This window comes from Uloborus diversus, chromosome 10 (assembly GCF_026930045.1).
Source record: "Uloborus diversus isolate 005 chromosome 10, Udiv.v.3.1, whole genome shotgun sequence".
NCBI classification, from domain to species: domain Eukaryota; kingdom Metazoa; phylum Arthropoda; class Arachnida; order Araneae; family Uloboridae; genus Uloborus; species Uloborus diversus.
Genome location: NC_072740.1, coordinates 100,388,380 through 100,414,330, shown reverse-complemented (window position 1 = coordinate 100,414,330; position 25,951 = coordinate 100,388,380). Strand labels below are relative to the sequence as shown.

The 25,951-nt window shown below is 32.8% G+C and overlaps 1 protein-coding gene across 1 annotated transcript in view; it reads right to left on the bottom strand.

The window, feature by feature from the left end:
• Positions 1-25,951, bottom strand: part of LOC129231111 (WD repeat-containing protein 81-like) — a 110,163-nt gene that overhangs the window by 74,751 nt on the left and 9,461 nt on the right. Inside the window, 3 exon segments of the mRNA XM_054865358.1 lie at positions 4,863-4,956; positions 8,821-8,977; positions 12,890-13,074. Of these exon segments, the coding sequence (XP_054721333.1) occupies positions 4,863-4,956; positions 8,821-8,977; positions 12,890-13,074 (436 nt within the window).

Below are 25,951 nucleotides of genomic sequence, written 5' to 3'. Positions count from 1 at the left end.
TTGAAGACTGTACTTCGATAATACCTATCTCATTTTGGTATTTTCTGTGCCGTTTATGTGTAGAAAATACAGATCAAACTTTCGTTTACAGTTACGGTATTATTACTTGAAAACTTATTAGCGAAATTCGCAAGCAAATTGAAGAAGAACCACCGAGGGTGATTTCAATGCATCCCTGTATCTTTGCAGGGTGCAATTTACGAACTACTGAAAGACAGCATTTCTTTTTCGTTCAGCTTTCTTGCCAAACATGCTATATGTTTGTCGCTAAGTGACATTAACAGCCATTGTTGAGGATACTTTTTGTGTTGATTGCATTTAAAATATCTCTTGGTGGTTATACATTGTTAACCATTTTCATTTGCTTTGAACCAAGGTTCACAAATACCGAAGTTGAACCGAATTACTTAAAGATTCGACGTAAATCAAGCAATAATTTACGTCGAAAAAGACGTAATGTAGTCTAAAAAGAATATTTAAAAATTGATAAATAAAGAAAATTTAAAAATTGGTTTGATAAGGATCATAGAACATTAAATAAAATTTCTGTTGCAAGGATGAAATAGATGTGGTTTTAATAAAAGTAGTCTAATGTTGAAACAGTCGAAGATTGTACATCAATATTGAATGCAATACTATTACCTTACTCATGTTTGTATTTTCTTGCTATTAACGGGATAAACACTGATCATCAAATTACACAAAGCCTTACTGTTGTGGATTTTATAATTAAACAATATTTAAAAATTATAATTCAACGGTAGCATTCAAATTAAGTAGCACCATGAGTAGAATGAATGGACCCCTGAGGCCTCGTAGGTCCCAGTTTAAGAAAAGATGTTACAGTATCGTTTATTGTATCTACAGCTTTCTCACCAAACATGCTTCAACGCTCATCGCTAAACGGCATTGACGGCCATCGTTTAGGATACGTTTTGTGTTGATTGCATTTAAAATAGCTCCTGGTGGTTATATGTTGATAACCGTTTTCATTTGCTTTGAACAAAGGTTCACAAATTTAACGATTAAAGTCAATCTTTGAAGAAACTTCATCTAGGGCAGTTTTTTACGGGCTTTTGTTTAGACTAAATTCATAACTATACAAAAATTAGTTCGTGCAGAAAAGAGCAATTTTATGACTCAAAATATGAAATTAGCCCTCTTTGGGTGTTTTTAAAAATTCCAAAAACCCGCCTATATGAATTCCTGAGCAACAATTTACCTTTGTGCCAAATTTGGAAGAAATCCGAGGAAAACTGTGGATTTGTACATACACACATGCCCACAAACATACATCCATTTATATATATATAGATTAAACAAGGGGGCTTCCATGTATTATGGAAAATAAAATTCGATGTCATTACTGCCCCGTGTTAATGAGGAATGGCATTTTGTGTTTAGGTAATGGAGGTAAGAATTTTTTGTGTATCTACTTATCCTAAAAAAAAAAAAAAAAACTAAAAAAAAGTATTAAAAAATTAAATATACTTAATTAGTGTTTGAGACACTTGTGAAAGGAATGATAAAGAAATATATAGGGTAAAAGCTCCAGTAGTCGGCCATTTCAGAGATCAGTTGTTGAGTTTTGTTAACCTATAAATTTCAGCTATCAATACAACAACAAAAACAATGTAAACCTTTAGGCTGTACTTTTCTGATAATGATTCACAAACTTGTTTCTGGAATAAAAATACTTTTATTTTAAAAACCAAGCTATTGTTAATACGAGAAAATGCTCCAGTAGTCGGCCATAGAAACCCAGTGCTCGGCCATGCATGATCTCGTAGTCGGCTGTTTCATTTTCGTTACTCTCATGTGGTGTAAGGGAATAAATTTGAACAAAATTGAATATGAAACTTACAGCACAGCAGTGTACTTAAAAAATTATTCCAGTAATTACGAAAGAATTTTGCATTCTGGATGTCTTCATAACGTTTATCTTTATATTATCTTCGAAAAGCTATCAGTTTGAATATGCACTTCATGCAATATTTTTTTTATTATTTATCTTCTACATCAGCGGTTTTCAACCTACGAGGGGGGGGTGCAAAAGAATACCAAGGCGACGGGAGGGGGAAGGGGAGTTAGGGTATATCAGATAAAATGAAATCAACCCTCTCATTAATGTTGTGAGAGTGACTAATGTGTACGCCAAAATCACTTGGATCGTAAATTACTTCAAAAAATTGTATTTACTTCTTTTCGTCTTGGATTTCATATGTTCTAGTAATAAGCAGTCCAAAATAAAGCTTTGAACTGTTGTATTAAATTTTGTGTGTGAAACTATCTAGATTTTTCCTTATTAACTTGTTTTCAGCTATCCATATCAGCTCCAGTTTCCAATTAGATTGCTTGTATTAAGCACATACGAAGAGAGTGGGGGGGGAGGGTGACCTCATGTCAGTCTTCAAAGGGGCTGCAGAGCCTGAAAGTTTGAGAACCCCTGTTCTACGTCATTGCTAAAACGATATCATATGCTGCAAAAAAATGAAATTTGATGAATGGAAAAGACCTGGGTTAAGAAGGATTTTTTTTTTTTTTTGGGGGGGGGGGGGGGCATTTTTAAAACTTCTAAAACATGAGAATTTGGACTCCCCCTCCCCCACCCTGGAACAAAAAGGTTTCAGAGTTAACTGTTTATGTAAACATTAAGACTGATGAAAGAGTTGATAGAATTCATGACCGATAAAGAGCGAATTATTGATTGATATGATTGACATTTGACTAGTCTATGTTCATTAGAAAGATACTTCAACATACTTTATCATATAAAACAATGGTACTTCGTTCTGAACGAACTGCAGTAAGATGAATTATGTAGGCTCGTCCGTATCTTCAAAGTGTTTCTGCAGGGGGGGTACGAATTCAGTTCATTTAAAAGGAAAAAAACATCAAAATACAAGCAAAAATTCAAAATTGCATTATGTTGCGAAACTCCAAAGGGATCAATTGCCCCCCCCCCCATTGATTGCCCAAATACAGGCCTGTATGTAGGTAAATTGAAATTCAGACATTTGGGATGTCATGAAGCTAATCATACATTCTTCTACAAGAATATTCGTAAACGATGAATAAACTAAAATGGAATTAGTAGCCACGTAATGAAATTTTGGAGCTAAGTCAGCATTATTTTGAACAAGAAATAAATTTTGATTTCCTAGAGAAGAAAACCCAAGGAAATAAACATTTGGTTATGGAAGCAGTAATAAAAAGTTTTACCAACATTTGAAATAATTAGCCTTAGTAAAATCAAACCATAAACGTAAGATGGTTTGATAAGAAAGACGATAAATCACCATTTGGTAATGACATGTTAAGTAATGGAACATTTATTCTAAACGCAGTGATGGGCTAAATTTACAACACCAGTTTTCAAGAATTCTAAGTTAAAATCAACATTAGAGGCAATAAAATGATGAAATAACCCCCTTTTGTCCAAAAACGTTTCGCCAGAAAGTTTAAACATTTTCTTTCGAAGAAATAACGTTAGAAAGGGATTTTTTTCTTCAAAACAGCTAAATTACTGCTGTGTCAATACTTTATTTCAATTAGTATTTGATGAACATTAGAAAATCCATATTAGGTATGCAGTTGACTAGTGGGTAGATCAACAAAATAGTATAGAACCAGTGGTCAATCTGCCATGGCAGTCTATTGGAAATGCATAAAAAATCAGTACCCAATGGTCGGCCACCTCTCTAAAAAAAAATTGAGTCGAAGAAGGAGTTTAATTTTTAATTGAAACATAATGTTATACTATCCATTAAAACATAAGTAAAAGCAAACTTACATCAGAACCAAAAAAAAAAGTGGTACTTAACATTTAAAGATGATGTGTCTTCTTAAGGTAAAAATAAACAGAATCGCAAACTAGGATGATGGGCAAACCATTTTAAATAAAATCGCTCATTACTTTTTTATAAAACATACTTACAACTTCACTGCTGTTGGATGATAATTGGGCACAGGTAAAGGAATGTGGAAATGCATCATATCCGATTTTGAGCTATACATCTTCTATATATAAGTAGTTTTATGTCCTTGTGACCGACTACTGGAGACTAGCCAACTACTGGAACACTTTATATACATTTAATTAAACAAGTTATTAAACAACATAAAGAGTCAAACAATGTGTGTGACATGCCACTGAGGTGAGAATTCCCATATTGTTAACCAAAAATATACTAAAATTAAAATTATTATTGATAAATTGTTGGCAGGTTTAAGTAGATATATTTTTGATGAAATTAAAAAGCATTGTTAAATGAAATGTTCCTTAAAGTTTTTTCTGTAAAAGGCGTGTGACAGAAAAGTGACATTTTTTGAAGACCCCAAGATATAAACAAATAACTTTTTTCTCTCTCATTTATTCAGTGTTCCCTGAATTCCTGTTATTTTTACAAAATTCTCTGACATTTCCCCCAATTTTTCCTGACCGATAAATCTTCCCAACTTTTCTCTGATTACCCAGTTCTATCATTTCCTTAAACATGTGGTATTACAACAGATTATATTTCAAAAAATAAGGAGAAAGAGAAAAGAAATCACGAAGCACTTGAAAGACAGTCATTTTAACATCAAAATTAAAACAAATGAAAACAAAGTGCACTGTCACAGCCTTTTCATCAAAATAGTTATAATTTATAAATGCAAAAACCCATTTATTTTCTATAAATAAAGAAAATAATGGTGTAAAAAAAAACAATTTTAGACAAATACATCATTAATACTGATCATTTTCCTCAGTAATACGCTTACACTCAACACATGCAAATGAAAAGAAATTTATAGTTTATTTTTGAAATTGATATTTAAAGCAAAAGTGAGCATACCATTTTCTTCAGATGAATCAAAATTAGGTTTTAAGAATACAATAATGCCATCTTCTCTTTCAGTCTTTTGAATTTTGAAAAGACGCTTCAATACTTCTCTCAGTGAATCATTGTAACTCTGTGGAAGAAACTACCTCAGTCAATACAGATTATAACAACAAATATACATTTAATTACTTAATACATTGGAGGAAAATATTTAAAAAGTCTAAAATATATTCAATATACTGAATTTCTGCATTGACGAACAAGGATACAGTGCTGAAGGTGGAAAATATCACACCACACTAGTCTAAACCTTGCTTTATTGGAGGATAAAAATAATCACTCCATATTTTCCATTGTTCATCTTTTTTTTTTCATTCTAAATGTGAAATTTAATTATACTAGTCGGCCCGTGGGAAACATTTGCACTTATTAAAACCTTTGCGGTGGTGTAACTAACTGATGCAGTGTAGCTTTCAAATACCATGTCTATACAGAAAGTAAGGAACATTTCCATCTGAAGCCACCAGAAGCGCTCTGATAACTTATATTTTGGTGTCTGCATGCTTGACATCTCAGTCGGTATCCAGTCATCCCAATGGGAACATGTCTGCACTGCCCATTTTTTCAATATTCAAATTTAAATTGTACTCTGCAAATAAAAATCCCGCCAGTTGTGAGGTGCAGTTTATGATAAGGTTTTTGTTGGCAAAAAGCCAAACCTATTGAAATTAATCGACAAGTGTGTGGAATGTACCGAAACAACGAAATGAATAAAAGTTACATCCGGAAATGGAGCATTCAGCTTAAAAATGACCAAACTAACAAACACAATAAAGGGAGGTTGATGATAGAATGTTTACCCTCCTCCACCCTATAGTCCCGATCTTGCACCAAGGGATTTTCAAATGTTTTCAACAATGAAGATATGAACATACTGCATTGACAATGACAAATTTTGGGTGCTTGACACTTGGGGCCGAGTTCTATGATGGTGGAATTTCAAAATTCATCCACTGCTATAATAAGGGCCAAATTTTAAGGATGGCTATGCAGAAAAGTAGAATTTTAGTCATTTTTTCAGATGCATATAATTTTTTTTTTCTTGTGTTTGATTCGCAACTCCAGCGCTCGAATATGCTACCTTGCGGTGATTTACAAAACTGCCGAAAAAACTAAAACATTGCCACATTGCATTCCACGTGTGTCTGTTGACGTAAACACAGGCAGTTTGTTCTGAGTATTTATTAACACAACCGATGAGTCTTAGATTGCTTTCAGCTACAGAAATTATTTCGTCCCTCAGTAGTATTCTCGAACTTCTCTAAATAATGTTAGTTTTCCTTATTTCCTTCTAAAACGTGAGTTGATTGAGAAATGGTTAACACAAGAAAACTCTGGATTAACAAACTTAGATAACGTTATACCAGATAAAAAATGTTATTGTTTTGTGTGAATTTGTAAGAATATGGTTTTTTTTTTAATCTTAAATTAATTTAACTAACCATATTTTACAGCAGCATTTAGTTTGAACGGACAGTATGCAAAATATTTTCTTGAATATATTAACAAAGAACGAAATGAAAAATGTTTAACCGAGAAAGAATTAACTTTACTGCTTTTATTCTCAGCTGAAAGGTTTCGCCAAATTTGTTTAGGGTTATAGTTTTAGTATTGTGCGGGCAAAGTATCCTTGGCGAGATTCCGCATGTGTACCATTCCACCATTTTTAATTTTTATCATGAATGGAATAAAATAGTAGAAAGATTAACAGAATTCGATAAGTAAAAAGAATTAATGGTAGATCAACTGAAAAGATAACTACCACCATATATCCGTGAGAATTTTGTTGATGATTTGCATAGCATGACATAATTAAATCATAGCTCAGAAATTATAAACATTCAAAACAGAAAATTTTTAAATTAACCAATTCAGGAATTTGAGAAAAATAACTTAGCTACAAATGCAAAACAATAAGCGCTAGCAAAGCAAGGCAAAGAAGTTTGATAATAATTTCATAATGTCATATTAAATTTTCTAGCATTATTTGTTCTTCTTGTCAGGCCATAATTATTATTTGGTTTTATCAAGAATTGATAAATATTGAATTCAACATCGTGGAAATGGATGCTTAGAACTACAAACTGCATAATTTGCATTAATTTCTAACATTTAGTAATGCTTCTTGAATTCTCATTTCTTTTTACGTGGGCCAGAATATCCACAAGACTTTGAAAATCAATTTAAAAAGAATAAAGAGAAAAAATCATGCATACAAACAAAATTTACTAGGCTTATTAGCATTTTCTTCGTTACCATGTGCGTTTGTTTTACCTTTTTCGTCCGCCATTAGAAAGTGGCTACAGTGCCCCGTATAGTTTGTTGGAGTTGCGAATTTTTTTTTTTCTTTCTTTCAAATTTCAAAATGTACCTTAATTTCTGAATAGCCTTCTTAGGCAAAACTACAACTGCCCCTCTTCTGCCCAAAATTATTTCCCGCAGAAAAAAATTTAAATGCCCAGAATGTTAAAGAATAATGTATATAACACATAAGATGAATTTTTGTTTTCAAAACTTTTTAATTTTTCCAAAATAAGTTTGTGATGCTGTGACTGAAATATTAACTGGTGTCAGTTCCAACAGAGTAAGTATAAAGCAGCCATATTGCACCACTCGTCACACTGGTTAACAAAGGAATAATGTTCCTGTGGGGAAATAGAATGATGAAATTTGATTTAACCTCAGAATCATGCTGGGCAGTAAAGGGTTAAAACCTATCGATATTTTCTGAAAAAATGCTTAAATAAGAACATATAAATTCAGTTTAATTATTATATAATACTGAGTTTGCTTAGCAAAGTTTAATAGGAAAATAATACTCTTTACTCTAATGGCAAAATTTAATATTTGAACAATATTATGGTCAACCTACCTATACAATAAATTGCTATCTAATTGACCAATTTTTAATCGTTATACATAAAATAGATGCATCGCGAATAACAATGGGATGAAATGTTGGCCAAATGGACATCAGGGTTCTGATGACAAACCTTGATCCCATTGATCGAAATTTTGAAGATTTTGTCCAAGACGCAGGCTTTCAGCATTGGATTTCAACATTCAATTTAGGAATTACTTGTGATTGATCAGGTATCTTTATAATATCCCACATAAAAAATAATCTTTATCTTATTTGGCCAATCACAAATGAAGAAAGTAGTCTTCATAAACTTTTGGCTTCAGCTACTTTTAGTGGCATGAGGCAATATTTTGTTGAAACCATACTCCTTCAAGATCTGAATCATTTTGATAAAAAAAATGAACCATTACCAGTTGTCAAAATAGACATTAAAAACTGTTGAGAGCAGTAAATGATGTTTTTTGAACTATCTGAACCCAGCCCCGTAGAAACAATTTTCAAATTGTTAAACAACTTTTGTTTTTCCATAAAATTATTCATTTGTGCATTATCTATAATGGTTTAGATTTGCATTTGTTTAAACAGCTAGCAAATCAATTCAAAGTAAAACATTCTAACATTATGAGTTATGTTTCAAAAAGCATTGCTAATTTCAACAAAGTTATAGAAAAATATAGGAGATTTTTTTGCAATATAAACTTACTGAAATACAGCTCAGTTTTAAAATATAATGCAAATGTCGTCTATTTTCAAAAACATTAAATTATGCAAGATTGCCAATGAAATTACATTTTATCTTACAAAACAAATTATTTACTTCATACATATATAACATACACTGGTTAAAAAGAATGGGGCTTATTTTGACACTTTGAACTGAATGTAACATTAACACTGTAAAAATAATTGTCATAGTAAAAGTCTATCAAACAGATTGGCCATGCATACCTACACAAATTATGACACACTGTCTAATGCTAAGCACATTTTCATTGTATTACAGCAACAAAAAACAATGAACAAAATGAGTGAAATTACAATATTTCCCCACTAAGTTAAAAAAAAAAAAACCTGTTTATGCTTGTTTTTCTTTGTTCCATCTGTACAATGATATTTTCTCCATGCCTGCTCCCATAAATTTTTGTAGTTTGTCTTAGTAACATAATGAATAAGTTGAGCATAGGTCAGATGAACAACAGGAAGTGATTTTTCATGAGCCTTAGTAAACCTAAAGTTGAAAATAAAAAGCATTCAAGTTCTAACATCTTAATTTTAAAGGATGTTTTATGAATATCCTTATTATTGTAAAAATGATGCAAAAAGTTGCTTTAGACAACATTGAACACATGAAGAATCATAATGAAATGCATAAAAATGCATGAACAGTTAATTTATAATGAGTAATGGTACTGTACAGTATTTATTAAAATCAAATTCCTAGAACAAAAACATTCACAAGTTACATTGTAATACATTTCAGCAAGCATTGGTTTAACAAAACAATACAAATTAAACATTTCAAAGAAATTTTTAAAACCACTCTTGGGACTATAAATTGGCATTATTAAAATACATCACTTAGGGAGGCAAAAAATCCTACTTTGAGATTGCTGAAAAAATACTTTACGCCTACATAATATAGAAAGATTAATGTTTGTCAAGTAACAGCATATAAGTCAGTAGAAATGTACTTAGTACCAAAAGTGCAACGACGTTCCAATGGAAAAAAATTGAGTAAAATCTTACATAATTCATATTACATAGTTATCCACTGCTGAAGACTATATTCTGCACTTAATTATGGATATATTATGGTATGTTTGAAACCACAAAGGTCCAATAGGTCAGAGATATGCCTCATGTAATGAAAATAGATATTTCTTATCAAAAAATAAAATTGAACTTTTAATTATATCTATGATGATGGTGAAATCTGAATGATCATTAATATAAACAGTCCACCTCACTGCGTGCTCAACCAGAAAAATTCTTGCCTTATTTAGACGTTTCTTAACATCTCAACACGCTAGCCAAGAACCAAAGTTTTTATTCAAATTATGCAAAGCAGATGAGCCATACCAATTCAGATCAGACAGGGCTTGTCACATGACCATCATCAATTAAAAAAAAAAAAAGCTACAGTAGTTACAAATAAGGGGCATATGATATGTCTCAAAAGGACTTAGCAAGGAAAAAAATTCTCTCTCTAGTTACAGCATGTAAGATTAGTCAGATCAACCCTGGAAGAAAATAATTTTAAGGTGGTCAAAATTATACCTATTACCTTACAAGGAACCCTACTAAGTACTTCAAAAATAAGAAAAAATATTTTAAAAATTCTTTTCTGAGTTATTTTAAGAAAAACACTTGAATATGACTGCTAATTCTAATATTTTAAAATAGATTAACTGCTGAATTCATACCACAAGCAATCCACTATAATATTAAAATCTGTTCGCGTCCGTCTGTCTGTCTGTCTGTCTGTCTGTCTGTCTGAAGATCGATCTCCTCGAGAACCGCTGCGAATCGAGAGTCGAACGAGATACCGATCAATTCGAAATTTTCCAAAGAAAACAATAGAACCAATCTCGTAATTGTACGACTTTAATTAGCGAAGATATTAATTAAAACGTTAATTAACATAACGTTATTCAGGAATTTTTATTTCTTTCCTGTTGCCATTTTGCGTATGAGCAAATAAAATTCTAATAATTGTTTTAAAAGAGATTTTTTTGGCTGCTGTCCAAATCTTAAAACGACGTTTCCATCCAGAATTTCATTTCAAATTAGTTTAAAATTGGTTGCTCTATTCGGATATAGCCTTTATTTTATCGTCTGTCCTTTTTTTATTTTTTACATTCAACGTTCTTAACTCTTTTCCTCATATAAAAGTTGTTTCTTTAGCTATGTTTATTGATTGTAGTGTAAGTTTATCATTCACCGGCCTCATATTTTGATACATTTAGGATGTGCGACTAAATATGTTTATTTTGTTGAACTTTTTCCCGTTACATGGGCGAGTTTTCGAATTGCAATAACTTTCTTTTTCTTTCCTGTTTCTATTTTTGAAATACAGTTTGTATCGTTAAAAGAACATGTTAAATTAAAATTGTTTCGATTTCTTTAAGTGAAACAGAGTTGAACAAAAAAATTGTTTTTAAGGATTTTAACTAAAGCTATCTTGGAATCTGATGACTTGGTATTTAATTAATACTTATTGGTATTTATTTAGTCTTGGTGCTTTAGTTTCACATAATCAATCAAAATGTGTGTGTTATTTTATGTAAAAAGATGATCGTAATTGTACATAAATATTTCAGATATAGTCTATCAGATTTAATTCAGTTTAAAGTGACCAGAGATTATAGTTGATAATGCATATATTTTCATCTTTTGTGCTAATTGAAAATACTCATAACTTGTATCATTGATAACTATGATTAACCTTAAAGAGAATTTTGACAAAAATATGCTCTACTGGTGTTTTACAAACCTTGCATTACGCATATTTATTTACTTCTTAGCGCTTTAGAAACTGATGTCAGAGTAATACAAAAACATCAATTGGACATCTCTTTCATTTTTTAAGTAGCCCGTGCAACGCCGGGCACGCAGGCTAGTAGTTCATTAAATTGATGTGATAATATATTGCAGAGTTAAGAAAAGATGCTTGTCTAAAAAAAATTTAGTTTTATTTAGCTATAAAATAAAATTTAAAACAGTGGCAAATAACTTTATAAGAAGACTAACTGTGACCAATGCTTGTTATTTTAACTATTATGAAAAATAACTAGATTTTAACATGCCGAATTTTAATACCAAAAAGCAGGATAAAATTTTATCACTATTAACTGTAAGACTAGCTGCTTACATCAGAGATTAAAACTTCTGCTAATGTCATTGTGTTAATCCTTCAAGCGGCCGTGACGTAAAATTCCTTCACCCAGCAATGTATTGAAGAGCGGCCGTGTCGAAAAATTTGGCCTTGAATATTCTGCTTCGAGAACGGCTGCGGCGTAAAATTCTATGGAAGAATATTCATAGCGAAATTTTTCGACACGGCCGCTCTTTGATACATCGCTGGGTGAAGGAATTTTACGTCACGGCCGCTTGAAGGGTTAATCAAACAGCACAAGTACTAGATTCAGAGATTGCACCACCAACTAATTTCTGCATACAAGCATCCTGTTTTATAAGATGTCAAAGTAACGTAGACGGCACATGTTGAAACTGATAGGCTCCGAGTCCCCCGACGATGTAGCACTTATGTCATGCAACCACGTTGCAGGCAAAACACACCTTCATCCCCATGGCACACAAGTTGAACTCAAGTGTTTCCATTGTTCTCAAAAAAGATTTTACATGCTTTCAAACTTAATTGAAAGGTAAAAAGCAAGATCATCATTTAGGGCGGGTCAGGGAGGTGAATTCCCCCCCCCCCTGGGTTTTGAAAAATTAATGTTGTTAAACATAAGTGGGTATATTTTTTGAGAAAATTTGCATTGAGTGTACTACACCCTTTGCCTCTCATTCTGGAAAATTAAAAATGATGGGCTTGGTGAGAAAGGAGATATTTTATTTAATATTACTGCATTTATGGCTAATTTTACATCCTTTTTTTTTAATTTTCAGATCGCTTATAGGGGAGAGAAAACTGTTCTACTATCAATATTGAAAAATAAAAAGCAAGAGAAAGTTTTCATAAACCTTAACGACAAAAAATTTGTTTTTCCAAAAATCAGAAAAGGCAAGCTAAACAAGCTTGTTTTAAACAAGTAAATTCAATTGCTACCCATGCAAGCAATTTTTCATTAATATATTCACTGCATCAAGGCACACATTGGACATTGGGAGGACGGCATTGATTGAGCTTGTGGGGGGAGTGTGTCACATGCCCCTATGTTGACAATATGACAACAGGTATAACTCGATTTATAACTAAATATTTGCTAACAAATGCAGCAGTTTTCTTTCTAATTCAACTTACACTATGTTTCAGAGTTTTATCCAAGATTTAGTGATAATTATGCTCTGAGCACCTTTATATCAATTGTAATCACAATCCATTCAAAATTGATTAAAATTTAAAAAAAGGAAAGGGCAAAAACATAATAATAAGCATTTCATTATTAAAAAATACCTATGAACTTTTCCTTCCTTCTTTTTCCAAGAATACACACTAATGAACTTCCAAACCAAGTCTTGATCAGCATCATTGGAGGTAAAGGAAAAATTTAATAAGTTCTCATCAACAGTATTTTTATTTATGACATCAAAAGGAACTTTCAGGCCTTTTCGTATGTATTTAAACCAACTGACATGAATCTAAAAAGAAAAATAAATTGGTAGAAGTAACAATTTTTAAAATCTAGGATTGTATACAAAAAAAACCCCAAAAATATTGCTTTTTTTACATAACTTTTTTTAACAATTTAAATTTGACCTCGAGAATTAATTTTATCTACAAAACACTAAGATTCTATGGATAGATCATTAATATAAGGTAACCAATAAAGTTGTTGCCATTTTTACTTTGCCATTGAAAGAAGTGATAATAAGTATGCAAAATGCATGTGTCACTGGGTTTAAGCAACTGTCAGGTATGTAAAAGAGTGTATCACGTTTTTAACACCTGTCAGGTGAGATTAGCTCTAGCCGGACTGTATGGTAGGATAGCAAAATGGAAGAGTCAAAGGAGCTTGTTTGGTGTTGCTTGTTTTATGATTTTAAAATGGGCTTTTCAGCAGCTGCAGCAACTTAGCGAATATGATAAGCGTTTGGAGACAGTGCTGTCAGTGAACGTACAGCAAGGCAATGATTCCAAAAATTCAGATCTGGAGTTTTATCTCTTTGTCATGAACCTGGTAATGGACGACCATCAACCTTGGAAAATGAAGCCCTGGAGTCTGTTATCAACGAGCACAGTAGTCTAACACGTGGTGAACTTGCAAAACAGCTTTAAGATTCTGATAAAACTACACTTTATTATGCATCGCTTAGGTATGTCATACAGGCAAAGCAAGCAGTTTCCGCACAAACAGTTGGAAATTCACAAGAACCAACGAGTGGCAGCCTGTATGTCGTTGTTTTCTCGGCACTGTAGCACACCCATACTTGATCGAGTGATTTCTAGTGATGAAAAGGGGATCCTGTATGACACTCCCAAGTGCTCCAAACATTGGTTTTCATCACAGGTCACTGCCCCTTACGTTGCGTAGCCACCTATGCACCCACAGAATATCATGCTTTGTTTCTGGTGGACTAGTCGTCAAGCTGATCACTATGAGCTGCTTCCAGCATCCCAAACCATCACAACGACCATGTACTTACAGCATTTGTAACTTTTACAACAAGCATTGCAAACAAAGGAGCCATCACTGGTGAATCACAAAAGAGTACTCTTCCGGCATTATAATGCACAACCGCATGTGGCAATGGATACCATTCGGTGACTTGGTTGGAAGACTTAGTGCCGTCCTTTGTATTCATATGACCTTACACCAACAAACATAATCACATCTTTCAATCCCTGTACATTTATCTTCGGGGAAAATCCTTCATGACAGAAGTAGACCAGCGTAAAGCACTCACAGACTTCATTGCATCCAAGACAAACGAATTTTATTGCAAAGGGATTGCACAGCTAGAGATGGGTTGGCAGAAAGTCCTTGATAACGTCGCAGATTACTTCAAGGATTAACAATTGGCTTTACTTCCTGTAAGCTATCTTTTTTTCCTTCATTAAAAACTGCAAGAACTTAATTGGTTACCTTATATTAAAACACTATATTTTATTTTGACTTGAAAAAAATGCAATCTCTTTAAATTATTTTAGGGAAAGAATGTCTTCTGCAATTTCCCGTTTTCCATGGCCCTTTTCAAATTTTATCATGGATAACTTCAAACCAGAACTGTTTTGAAAAATCACCCAATTATCTTCTATACTGAATCCACAAGCTCATTATCAGAGCGTCATCTATCGTCACCTCAGAGCAACCGTAGGACATCTAATCCCAGAAACAACAGTAAGATGTCCTACTGTTGTTCTGAGACAATATAAAATGGTATTAGAGGGTATGGCTTCATTTAAATGGGAGCTCAGCTCCTACATTTTTTTTTTTTAGCAAAGTTCGATAAATCAGGAAATAAGCTGAGCAGCTGAACAGTATAGTGCTCCAGGGCACAACAGCACATTAATTAATTAGATTAAAAGTTGTTTTCTTCTAGCATATATAATCCTTCCTGATCTTTCCTTAGAAATATTCACATATGCAAAGTATAGTCTGGCTTTTTGTAAAAACATGTTTGATATTGGATGAGCTCATTTATGTTTGGGTTAAAAGAGGAAAAATTCTCAGATAGGCACAATCTCAATAATCTTATTGGCAACAGTGTTAGAAATAAGAATTTAAATCTATGCAATATGATGGTGTCTAGCATAAGTTTCAAGATGTCAAAACGAACAATCTAGAAGTGCATCAAACACATGTATCCATAGATAAAAATGTTTTTATTAAACACACACCTGTATGCTATACACTGCTGCTAGCATATTTGTAAAACATACAAAGGAGAATACTTTTACTAATTTATCCTTCAAGCCTACCACAGTAAGTCAGGAAATAAAAGTGTCAATGTGATCCAAAACTCTAGGCGTTAAATTTGGCCCCAGGGTTTGGAAATCTAAGCATCAATACAAAACTTTGGTTGAAAAAAGCGACTAACGATAGCTTACTTCTAACACTGATTTTCAAACTAAACCGTGACATAAGCGCATTCGGGGTTCCCTTTGAAAACATGAGGACTTTTTTAGTGTTAAAAAATGTGGGAGTGGTGCTCTTTATAAAAAATTTCGGATCCTTGAGTCGAAAAAAATGCAGATTTAGGCCATTTTTGATGAACATAGGAAGTAGGAATTTAAGGATTTTCCCCTGTAAAATCTTTGAATATAAAATATTAAAAAATTTTAAGGGGTGGGAGGGGGGGCGTCACTCTTCCTAGAAACATTTCTGAAACTAAAGCCTTAAAAACACAAAATGCAGCCATCTTTCTCGAGCTTAGAAGATGATTCAAGTGTTCTCTGCCAAAAATATTTTGATGCTGAAGCATGAAAATGCGCCATTTTAGGCTGTCTTTAGGTCACCTAAAAAGAATGTAATTCAAGAGCTTTCTGTCTTTTTTTTTACTTAATTTTACAAAAAAGGAAGTATTGTATTCGCGAAAAAATTTTCACCCAAAAATCGACCTTAATTTTCATTTTGCTCACCCCCAAATGAATGTTGAGTTTTTTTTCAACCCGACCACACATGGATATGTGCCTAGGAACGTACAGACACCCGAAATATCCATTTTGACGATCCCCGAGTTAATTACAACGAGTTTTCTCGTGACGTCTGTATGTACGTATGTATGTGCGTATGTTTCATAACTCAAGAACGGAATGTCCTAGAAAGTTGAAATTTGGTACGTAGACTCCTAGTGGGGTCTAGTTGTGCACCTTTCTTTTTGGTTGCATTCGGATGTTCCAAAGGGGGTCTTTTGCCCCTTTTTTGGGGGAAATCATTGTTAATTTCGATGTAAACTCAAGTGGTGTTACAATTTGGCGGACACTTGGCGATATATCGTCAGTCTTTTGGTCGCCAAATTTTGTCGCCAACTTGGCGATTTTTTTCATTTTTTTTTATTTTAAAATCTGGTTTTAATTTGGCCATTGTTGGTGATATTTAGAGAGTAAACAATTGAATCATATTAAAACTGCCAATAACAAGAAAATGACATTAAATTGGCGTAAAAGGAAGTCATGTGATGCACACATCAGCTGGTTTTTAATTGAGGTCAAGCTATCTTTTGTTACACTAAGGGAAGGGTGGGGGCAGGTCCGCGCCAAGCCTGATCGGCGGTGTCGTGCAAATGACTTTTGAGCACATTTATGCATTAAGATTTGAGCAAAATATAGTTAATATCTCGGGTGAGGTTTTGTAGGCAAATGTAATATGGAAAAAAAGTACGTTTGCATTTAATTTATCAAAAGAAAAACAGTCTGTAAATTTTTAATTTTGGAACAAAGTGTGCGTTTTTACTTCATATCTCGAAGTTATTTTGAGTAAGGATGGATGTAAGGGAGGGGCGAACCAAATTGACTTTTGAAATCTGATTTTTTTTCTCTTGGAAACCTTGCATTGAGCTGCTGTTAAAAAAGAGATGACAAGTTTATGTAAATCAAAACATTTTACCCCAACAATTAAAAAACAAAATCTTGGAATTTGATTGAAATAATTATTGCTTATTTTAGTCTAATAAGTACTTCAAAAAAATGGGAAACGGCTATTATGCAGCTTAAATTTCTAACATTCAATATACTGTACCGAAAGTAAGATGTCTATTTCTGGACTTCGTATTGATCAATATTTAGTTTGTTTCTGAAGAAAATGATTCAAAATGTAGAAAATTGGGAAAAACCAACTTTTCCGAGATAGTGGGTTTTTTCAAGAATGCCAGCCCGAAAAAAAAAAGGATGGGTTTTTCGTGCTGGGCTCTGTTTGACGAACCCTGCTTTTGATATGTTAATGCATTTTTGGAAAAAGAAAATATTTTTAAATACCAAATGTGCCGCTCTAAATATCTTTCTAAACTCTAATTGATAAATAATTATTCAAAGCTTTATACCTGTCAAAACATGACAACAGAGTACTGAATAGATTTTCAAACTGAAGTAGAGGACATTCCTGCTTAAAATCTGAAGCTGTAATCATTTCCAGTAAAATCAAAAATTTTTAAACACGGAACCCTTAAAAAAAACATAGAATTTAATATCTAAAACAAATACATAGTCTCTCTAAGTTTTTTTTTTTTAATTTAATGGACAAATAGTTAAAGAAATAAATGGGGTTTCGGAGGAGAATTGAGTAATTATGGTCAACTCGTTACTTTTCGGAACTAAAATGTTAACCTAAATTATTTTCTACAATTTCTAAATATTATGCACATCTAAATAATATGCAAAGGTGCTCACCCTATTTTTTTATGTATGATAACACGAAGCATTGGAATTAATACAAATTAAAAATTTACAAAAAGACTGTAAATGCACAAATTCTATTAGAAGATATTCAGGGCAAAAACCAAAATGGGGAATAGCAAATTTCTTGCACCTTGTATGCTCAACCTTATGTACTATAGACATACTGAAATAGAATTCACGGCTCCACAAAGGAAGGAAAATGCTAATGCATGCATCAGTTAAAGTTCTTTGCTTTCAGTGTAAAAGACTGCGCTTTTGAATAACATGTTTAGACACAACAAGTCAATAATTTCTCCTTCTAGATTCTCATCGAGACGGATTAGCTGTTTCCATAAGCAGTATAATTTCACCGCCATTATTAGATATAATGAAGAATTCAATTTTAATTTTTTTAGTCTGAGCTTGTTTCCCCTTCATTTGGAGCATTTTTTATCGGTAGACTTCAGTGCCTTTTTAGCTCTGGAGCCATCATGCATCGCACGACCTTGCAGACAGGGACGACGCGGCCCTGGGCGGGGGTTGGGAAATATACAAGTAAAATTTTTTGGAACTGAAGTCTTTACAAAATTTAGGCTATCTTAGTCCGTGGTTCAGCTCAAAAAATATGGCTAAAAATCAAGTTTGCTAACAGAAAGTGTTAGAGAAAAGAAAAAGTTAATTTCCTGTAAAATATTGCTGTATAATTAGAAAAAAAAAGATCTTTGTTTAATTTTTGAATCTTCTCATGAAAATTAAATTAAAAACTATATTATAGATCTATCATCTTTAGCAGTGAAGTGTCCCTGATGTCAGAACCAACAGTAATCGAGTAAAGGATAAAAATACTCTGTCTCCATTCTTTATTTTGATTGACTTCAAGTTCAATATAAATCACATGAAAAAAAAAATGCACTTCAGTTTTGATACACAGTACAAATTTCTCTATGGCAGGGTTCGTTGATTTAAATCAGCTTGATTTAAATCGTGATTAAAATCATGATTTAAATCAAGTTATTATTTTTTTTAATCAATAATTTAAATCTATTGATTTTAATCAAGTGATTTTTTTAAACAAAATCCATTGATTAAAATCAGTTGATTTTATTTTTATAAATGAATTTTGCATTTTTAGAATGTGTGGCTCTAAATTTAACAATGCTGCATCACACAGTAGGGTGGGCCGAAAAAACTTTTTTTGGAAATCTGCTTTTGGATGGCATGGAAAAGTTGCTATATGGGTCTTGTCATAACCTTCAAAAAATTTTGATAAACTTGTTTAATATCTAGCCTGCCCTATTTGGCCTCGAGAAATTGAAAAAAAAAAAAAGAATATTGGATGTTGGGGGGGGGGGGGATCTAAAAAACAAATAAATTTGAGACTTGTTCCAGTGATAGAGAAAAACAATTTCTAATTCATCCAAGGACAGGAGGAAAAATGGCTATTGGAAATGTGGATAAGGTAACAACCCAGAAACTGTGAAAAATAGAAAAAAGATGCCAGAAAATTGAAATATCTGTTGCTTTGGATGAGAAAGACATAGCAATGCCCAGCACAAGTGGATTGAGGTTTAAGGAAAGTCGTATTACATTGAATGAACCTGAAAAAGAGCTTGAACCAGGAGAAAGCACAGAAAATACAGATGACGATCTCAATTGAAATTATTCGCTTTCAAGAAAACATAAGCCAACTGATGTGCCATCAACATCAACAAGTCAAATGAGACTTTTTGTGCCTCATACAGCTTTACTGCAGATCTAACTGCCGCTTTAAATAGAGCAGTGATCAAAATTGCTACAGCAGTTCTTGTTGATTTCGACTTAATTTCTCCTAAGCAACAAAAATATATGTTCTATAAAAACAAAGTAAGGAGGGAAGTTGATAAAAAAAAAAGGAGTGAGCTAAAAGAAAAGGATTTAAGAGCAGTAAGGGGCAACTACGAAGAGTTTGCATTTCGACGGTCGCAAAGAAAAGACGGTCGCCCTTCAAAAGATATCTGGCCATCAAAAATTAGTATCTGAAGCACATGTGGCACTGATTGAAGAAGGTAGTAAGTACATCGGTCATATATCGCTAACAGCTGGTGAAAGTGTAAAAGAAATTTCGCAAGGTATTATAGGCTAAAACGTATAATATGAGCGTGCTCAACTTATCGGTTATTGGATGTGTCCGAACAATTGTAAATACGGGATGAAATGGAGTAATTTGTTTGCTTGAGACATATGTCAAAAGACCTTTACAGTAGAACATATATCTGCTACATACAAATGAGTTACCACTGAAACATCTTATTCCGGAAATGGACGGTTGCACAAAGGACCACATTCATATTCTGGAGCTATTGGACAACTTCTAAGGGATTGTGAAAAAAATCCAGTGGCCAAATTCGATAAAATTGACTCTTATTTTCTGGCTTTGGATATGGTAGATATAAAAAAAAAAGTACTGAACAACACTATTTGTATCGAATCTGTCTTGCCGTAAAAGATGGGAGTTATCCTTCTAGTGTAGCTGACAGTGGCGAAGGAAAACTCAGTCATGCACGGTGGCCGACTTCAAACCGCTTGTTACGCTTGTATATAGGCACTCCAAGTTCTTCAGAAAACCCAAGTACGCAATGTTGGTTTATGCTCCAATGCGGTTTGAAATAAAAATGAAACAAAACTGACAATATGGTGCCCAACATTTTTGGAAAATGATTTCTTTTGCAAGGCAGTTTCCTGACAACGTTGAACAGATAATTTTTCTCAAACAATGCATGTTTCGCTCATCCCGAGCTGCTACTGTTGACAATGATGTTTGATTCTAGAAAATAACATTTGGGAATCAGCAGTTAGGCGCATTCCCAACTCTAGAAAAAAGAAGACAAAGAGCTCGGATAGTGTATGATTTTTTAAGCGTCCAAAACTCAATTTTGAAGCAGTTGATTATGTTGATTTAGTTGATTGGGAAAACTGTGTTGTAACAGAGCCACCTCTTACAATGCATTTAAAAGACCAAGACTTGAAAGAAATATGCAAAGAAGAGCCTACAGAGTTAACTTCCAAGAAATTTCCCTGACGTGAAACTAATAAGCGAAGCTGCAATAAAAGTTTGCGGTCAAACTGCACGAGATGGATGTATTCATGCCAAACTTCAAGTTAGGAGAGAACTTCCATCACCTGATAACAAGGGACAATATTATTTGAAAAAAAAAAAATATTCATTATGCATGAGGTATTATAAATCAAATTTGTAGATTTTTTATTTTTTAATTTTCCTCTCTATATGTAATTCTTGAAAATGTATGATACTATTTTGTAATAATAATTACTATGATTAATAGTGCTATTTAATTAATCAGTCTATAGATTAATTTTGAAAAATAATTTTCATATTGGTTTTTAAAGAAATCCAATATTTTAAAATTTTTCTACAATTTTTGATGGCAGAAAAGTGTGGTTAAATGCTCGTTAAAATCAATAAAACATTTTATGGGCTCGAACTGGCTCATTGTATAACATTTTCGTTGCAGCAAAAAATTTAGAATCTAGTTTTCAAAAAAAATTTTGATAAAATTTCATTTTCCTCCTATTTCTTCGATTTTTCAGTGTCAAATAAGGCCGGCTAGATATTTTTTAACATCCGAGAAATTTTTTGTGAGTGCTAACTAGCTCACTACGCAACTTTTGCCCAGTATTCAAAAATGGATTTCGAAAAAAAATATTTTTCGGCTTATTTCGGCCCATCCTATATATAGTCTTAACTCCATCTGGCAAAACTGCATGGATCCCTCTTTCTGTGTGAGTAACAGGTTTTTAAACTCTTTCAATATTGCTTTTACTCCAAAATTAGTTGTTACAAACAAAATAAAAATTTCCAGTTTTTCTCATACACCATGACAAATATATTATAGTCAAGAAAAGTAATTGTTCAACATATTTTACATTAAAAATGTAAATGATGGAAACCTTTATCTTTTAGCAAAGCGTAAAACAAAATCACATTGTATCTAAACGTTGTAACACAATGATAAATCTATAAAATATTGAATATTTCAGCAAAAACAACCCTGTTGTAAAAATTTCCCCGCCAAGAAAACGTTGAACTCTTCCCCACAAAAAAGAAAGCCTTCATCCTAAACCCAAAAACCCTCGGCTTTAAAAAGTTATAATATCTAGTTTGCCCGCCAAGTATCTGCCAAACTATCATCCTCCCTGTTCTCCTCTTTCATTACACCTACTTCCGTTAGAACCTCCTCCCACCTTCAACTCCTCAGAAATATGGATAGATCCTTTAAATTGTTTATCTTGTTTGGCGGGAAGCTTTTCTAATTGAGGTGGTTGTTTTGTGAGAAAAAAAAATTCCTGCCAAACTAGATAAACAATTTAAAGGATCTATCTATATTTCTGAGGAGTTGAAGGTGGGAGGAGGTTCTATCGGAAATAGGTGTGATGAAAGAGAAGAACAGGGAGGATGATAGTTTGGTCGATACTTGGCGGGCAAACTAGATATCATAACTTTTTAAGGCTGAGGGTTTTAGGGTTTAGGATGAAGGCTTGCTTTTTTGTGGGGAAGAGTTAAAGGTTTTCTTGACGGGGAAATTTTTACAACAGGTTTGTTTTGCTGAGATATCACATCTTTTTGCATTGATATTATTACTTTGTATTTTTAGAATTGAGAATTTCAAGACATAAATATTCAATTGAAACAACGTTGTTTTGTGTTTTTAAGGAACAATAATGGCAAGCTTAATTTTACGTTGTGTTATTTTCTGACCAGTAAGATTCTATGTTCGTTTGGTGAGAAATGGGCCGTTTAAATTTTATAACAATCCTTTTATCATTTCTGTTGCAAAGAAAACTGCTTGGATATTAAAATACTATATTTTAAATTATGTTGTTGTCAAGTATTTTACAACTTCGCAATGAATTCCATTAGTTTCCTTATTTGACGGATTATTCAACATTTTCATGAAGTCTTTTTTTTTTAATGTTTTACAACTTGCAAGCTATTTTAATCTAGCTTTTCAGTTTTTATTTAATGACTTTTTTTCCTAAATCGTGGATTATTTTACGTTTTATGGTATAATTTTAATTGTTGGGTGATTTATCTCTCTTTTGATGGAACTCTTTGCCTTGTTTAATACCTAGTTTTGCTTAAAAGTTTATTAAAAAGACAAAATAACGTATGTTATGACCAAGCAAAAAAAATACAAAAACAAAGTTTCTAAATATTTTAAATTTGAATGTGTCAGAAGATGTACGCAACTGTACTCTAGGTCAAATCACGGATATCACAAATTTGTCACAGCGACTGCGTATGAGCGCAGACTTAGCTCATTTCAAAAGTCTTGTTTAAATTAATTGCAAAAATTTTGTCTTTTAACAAATTACTGCAAAACACGGATATCCACACACATATTTCATATATTTCAATTCATAATGTGTTATGTTGGAAAAATGCATTAATTTAGAAAATAAGCAAACCAATAAATAAAGTGGTATTTTTCTCTTTCAATTATAAAGTTAGATGTATTATACTCATATGCGTACAGTTACATATAATATGTTAAGCAAAATATTTTCATGGTTTAACCCCAGTTTCACAGACATTTAAAATTTCTTCCCCTTAAATATATCAAAACTGAAAAACAGGAAGGAAAGAAATTTCATATCGACGAAACTGGGGGGAGGGGGGGGGGGGTGACTGTATTCTAATCTCATTCATTAACTTGTTTCTCTGCTTAAATATAAACAAACAGCATGGAATCTTAAAACAGAAAGCCCAATGAGCTAAGTCTGCATGCATGCGCAGTCATTGTGGAAAAATTGTGATATCCGTGATTTGACGTCTAGTTGCAACTGTTGGGTCTGTTTTATTAGTCTTGATTCAATTTCATTTGCAAAGACAACTTTTGAATAATTGTTACAGTTACATCTTAGATCTGCTCTAGCCTTGCAATTGAAGTCAGAGATGAACATACCCTATAAGCTGCGTATAAGTACATATGAATTTAGGGGAAATTAGTGATTTTCAAACTTTAATTACTCCAGCCCATGATGTCCCTGGGGTTGAATTTTTGTATATGTCCTCAATGGCCCCCCAAGAATGTGTATACAAAAAATCTTTACCATAGCCCCCCGGGGGGCTGCTACAGAACCCCGGGAAGGTACGATTTGGGAAGTAAAAACAAGGGGGGAGGGGGTGTCAAATGGCACAAAAGGCACATCAGTAGGGCACAAGGAATGTGTGTGCAAAATTTCAGCTCGATTCCTCTTCTCATCTGGGCTGTAGCCCTGACAAAGAAAGCGAAAACTTTTTTCAACAGCGATTTTCTAATTTCAATTCGTCCTCCCCCTGATGGTCCTGGGGATTGTATTTTGGTTTATGTCTTCAGGGGCCACTAGAGATGGAGCATACCAAAAATCAACTCCAGGGTTTTCATGGGGCTTAGATACAGAGGGGTGAAAAACCCAGAATCCTTCAACTTGTTCTGTTACGTATACTGTTCTTAGTCGTTTTTTTTTTCTTTTGTCTTTCTTGGCGGTGGATTTGCTTTTGTTGGCTGCTGACGTTTGGTTTTCTTGGCGGCGGGACGCTTCCGCGTCCCTTGATTTAAAGTACTTTTATTGGGGAATAGATGCTGAATGGATTCATTAGTTCAGATTGCTTTCAAGGTTTTTTTTTTTGCCTTCTTCATCCCAATTGAGCAACTGAATCAATTTCAGAACTTTTGAACAGAACAAATTTTAAGAATCTTTTTTTCTAAAAAGTATGAAAATTATAAGTCTACAAAATAGTAGTATTGCTGTTTCCTAGAATTATAGTTGAAGGATTGGTGGTTGTAGCTGAAGGGGCCGGGGGTAAACATAAAATTTAATTTGAATCATGTATTTGTGTAAACAGGTCTACTTTAAACTATTACAGTACAGAACCTTTTATCCGGGAACCAAAAAACCGGGAAACCAGAAAACCGGCAACTTTGTGCGAATTTTCCCGTCATTTTTCAAAAATACGCATTTTGGCAATTTTTGAAAAACTAAGCATTTTTTTGAAATACCTAAAAGAATATGAACGGTATCTTAAAAAATACCATATTACTCAAGTATAACAGGGGAAAAAGTTAACAAAACCGAACTTCAAAGGGTTATTCTTTAAGCGAGACAAAATTTCCGAAATATTTTCTTGAATTAAAAAGTACTCTCGTAAGTCCAAAATTTTCATGTTTTATTCCAACTGAAACCTAAAGAAATAAATATTGTCACATTCTAATGCAATATTTTATTGTGAATGGCCTTAAATTAAAATATTGCAGTTTAGAGCGAAAGAGCGGGAAATGCCGAAAACCAGATTCGCGAATTTAAGGATAGCTGATCGTGGAATCTGGAAATCGTTAAACACAAGACTGTAATGAGGTTGTAAGAACTCATATACATAAAATTTCTATTCTTATTAACTTAATATAAAAACAATAGTTATCAATAACTATCGTAATCACAAATACAACATCTTTACAAAAAGTTTAAAAAAAAAAAAAAAAAAGCAATGCGTTTATGAAAACAAATGTTTTCATACACTACAGTAGAAAAATCGCACATTTACGTTCAAAAGCTTGTTTCTTTTTTTTTTCCAAACAGTGTGAATGTCTCAGGTCTTATGAATAAGTTAAATTTGAATTATTCTCTCACGATAGTAGTTTTTAATATTTCTATATATATATATATATATTTCTATAGTAGTTTAAGTTTTCTAAACAATCGGCCAATAGCGCTTTTTAGAGATCCAGAAAACCGGGAAATTCAGATATCCGGGATAGCGATGGTCCCGAACTTCCCGGATAATTGGTTCTCTACTGTATTAAAAAACAGCTACTGCCATGATGCCATGAAATGAAAATAGCTAAAACGTTGCTTTTTCATCTATAGTATGAAACATATTATGTTAATAAATGTAAATTAATTAAAACCCACAAATTTTTTTTGAAGATTTTTAAAAAATCAAAAAAATCTGATTTAAATTAAAAAAACGAGCTGATGTGTGCATCACATGACTTCCTTTTCCTCCAATTTAATGTCTTTTTCTCATTATTGGCAGTTTAAATAAGATTCAATAAATTACTCTCTAAATATCACCAACAGTGGCCAAATTGAAACCAGATTTTTTTTTAAAAAAATTGCCAAATTTGTCGCCAAGTTGGCGACAAAACTTGGCGACCAAAAGAC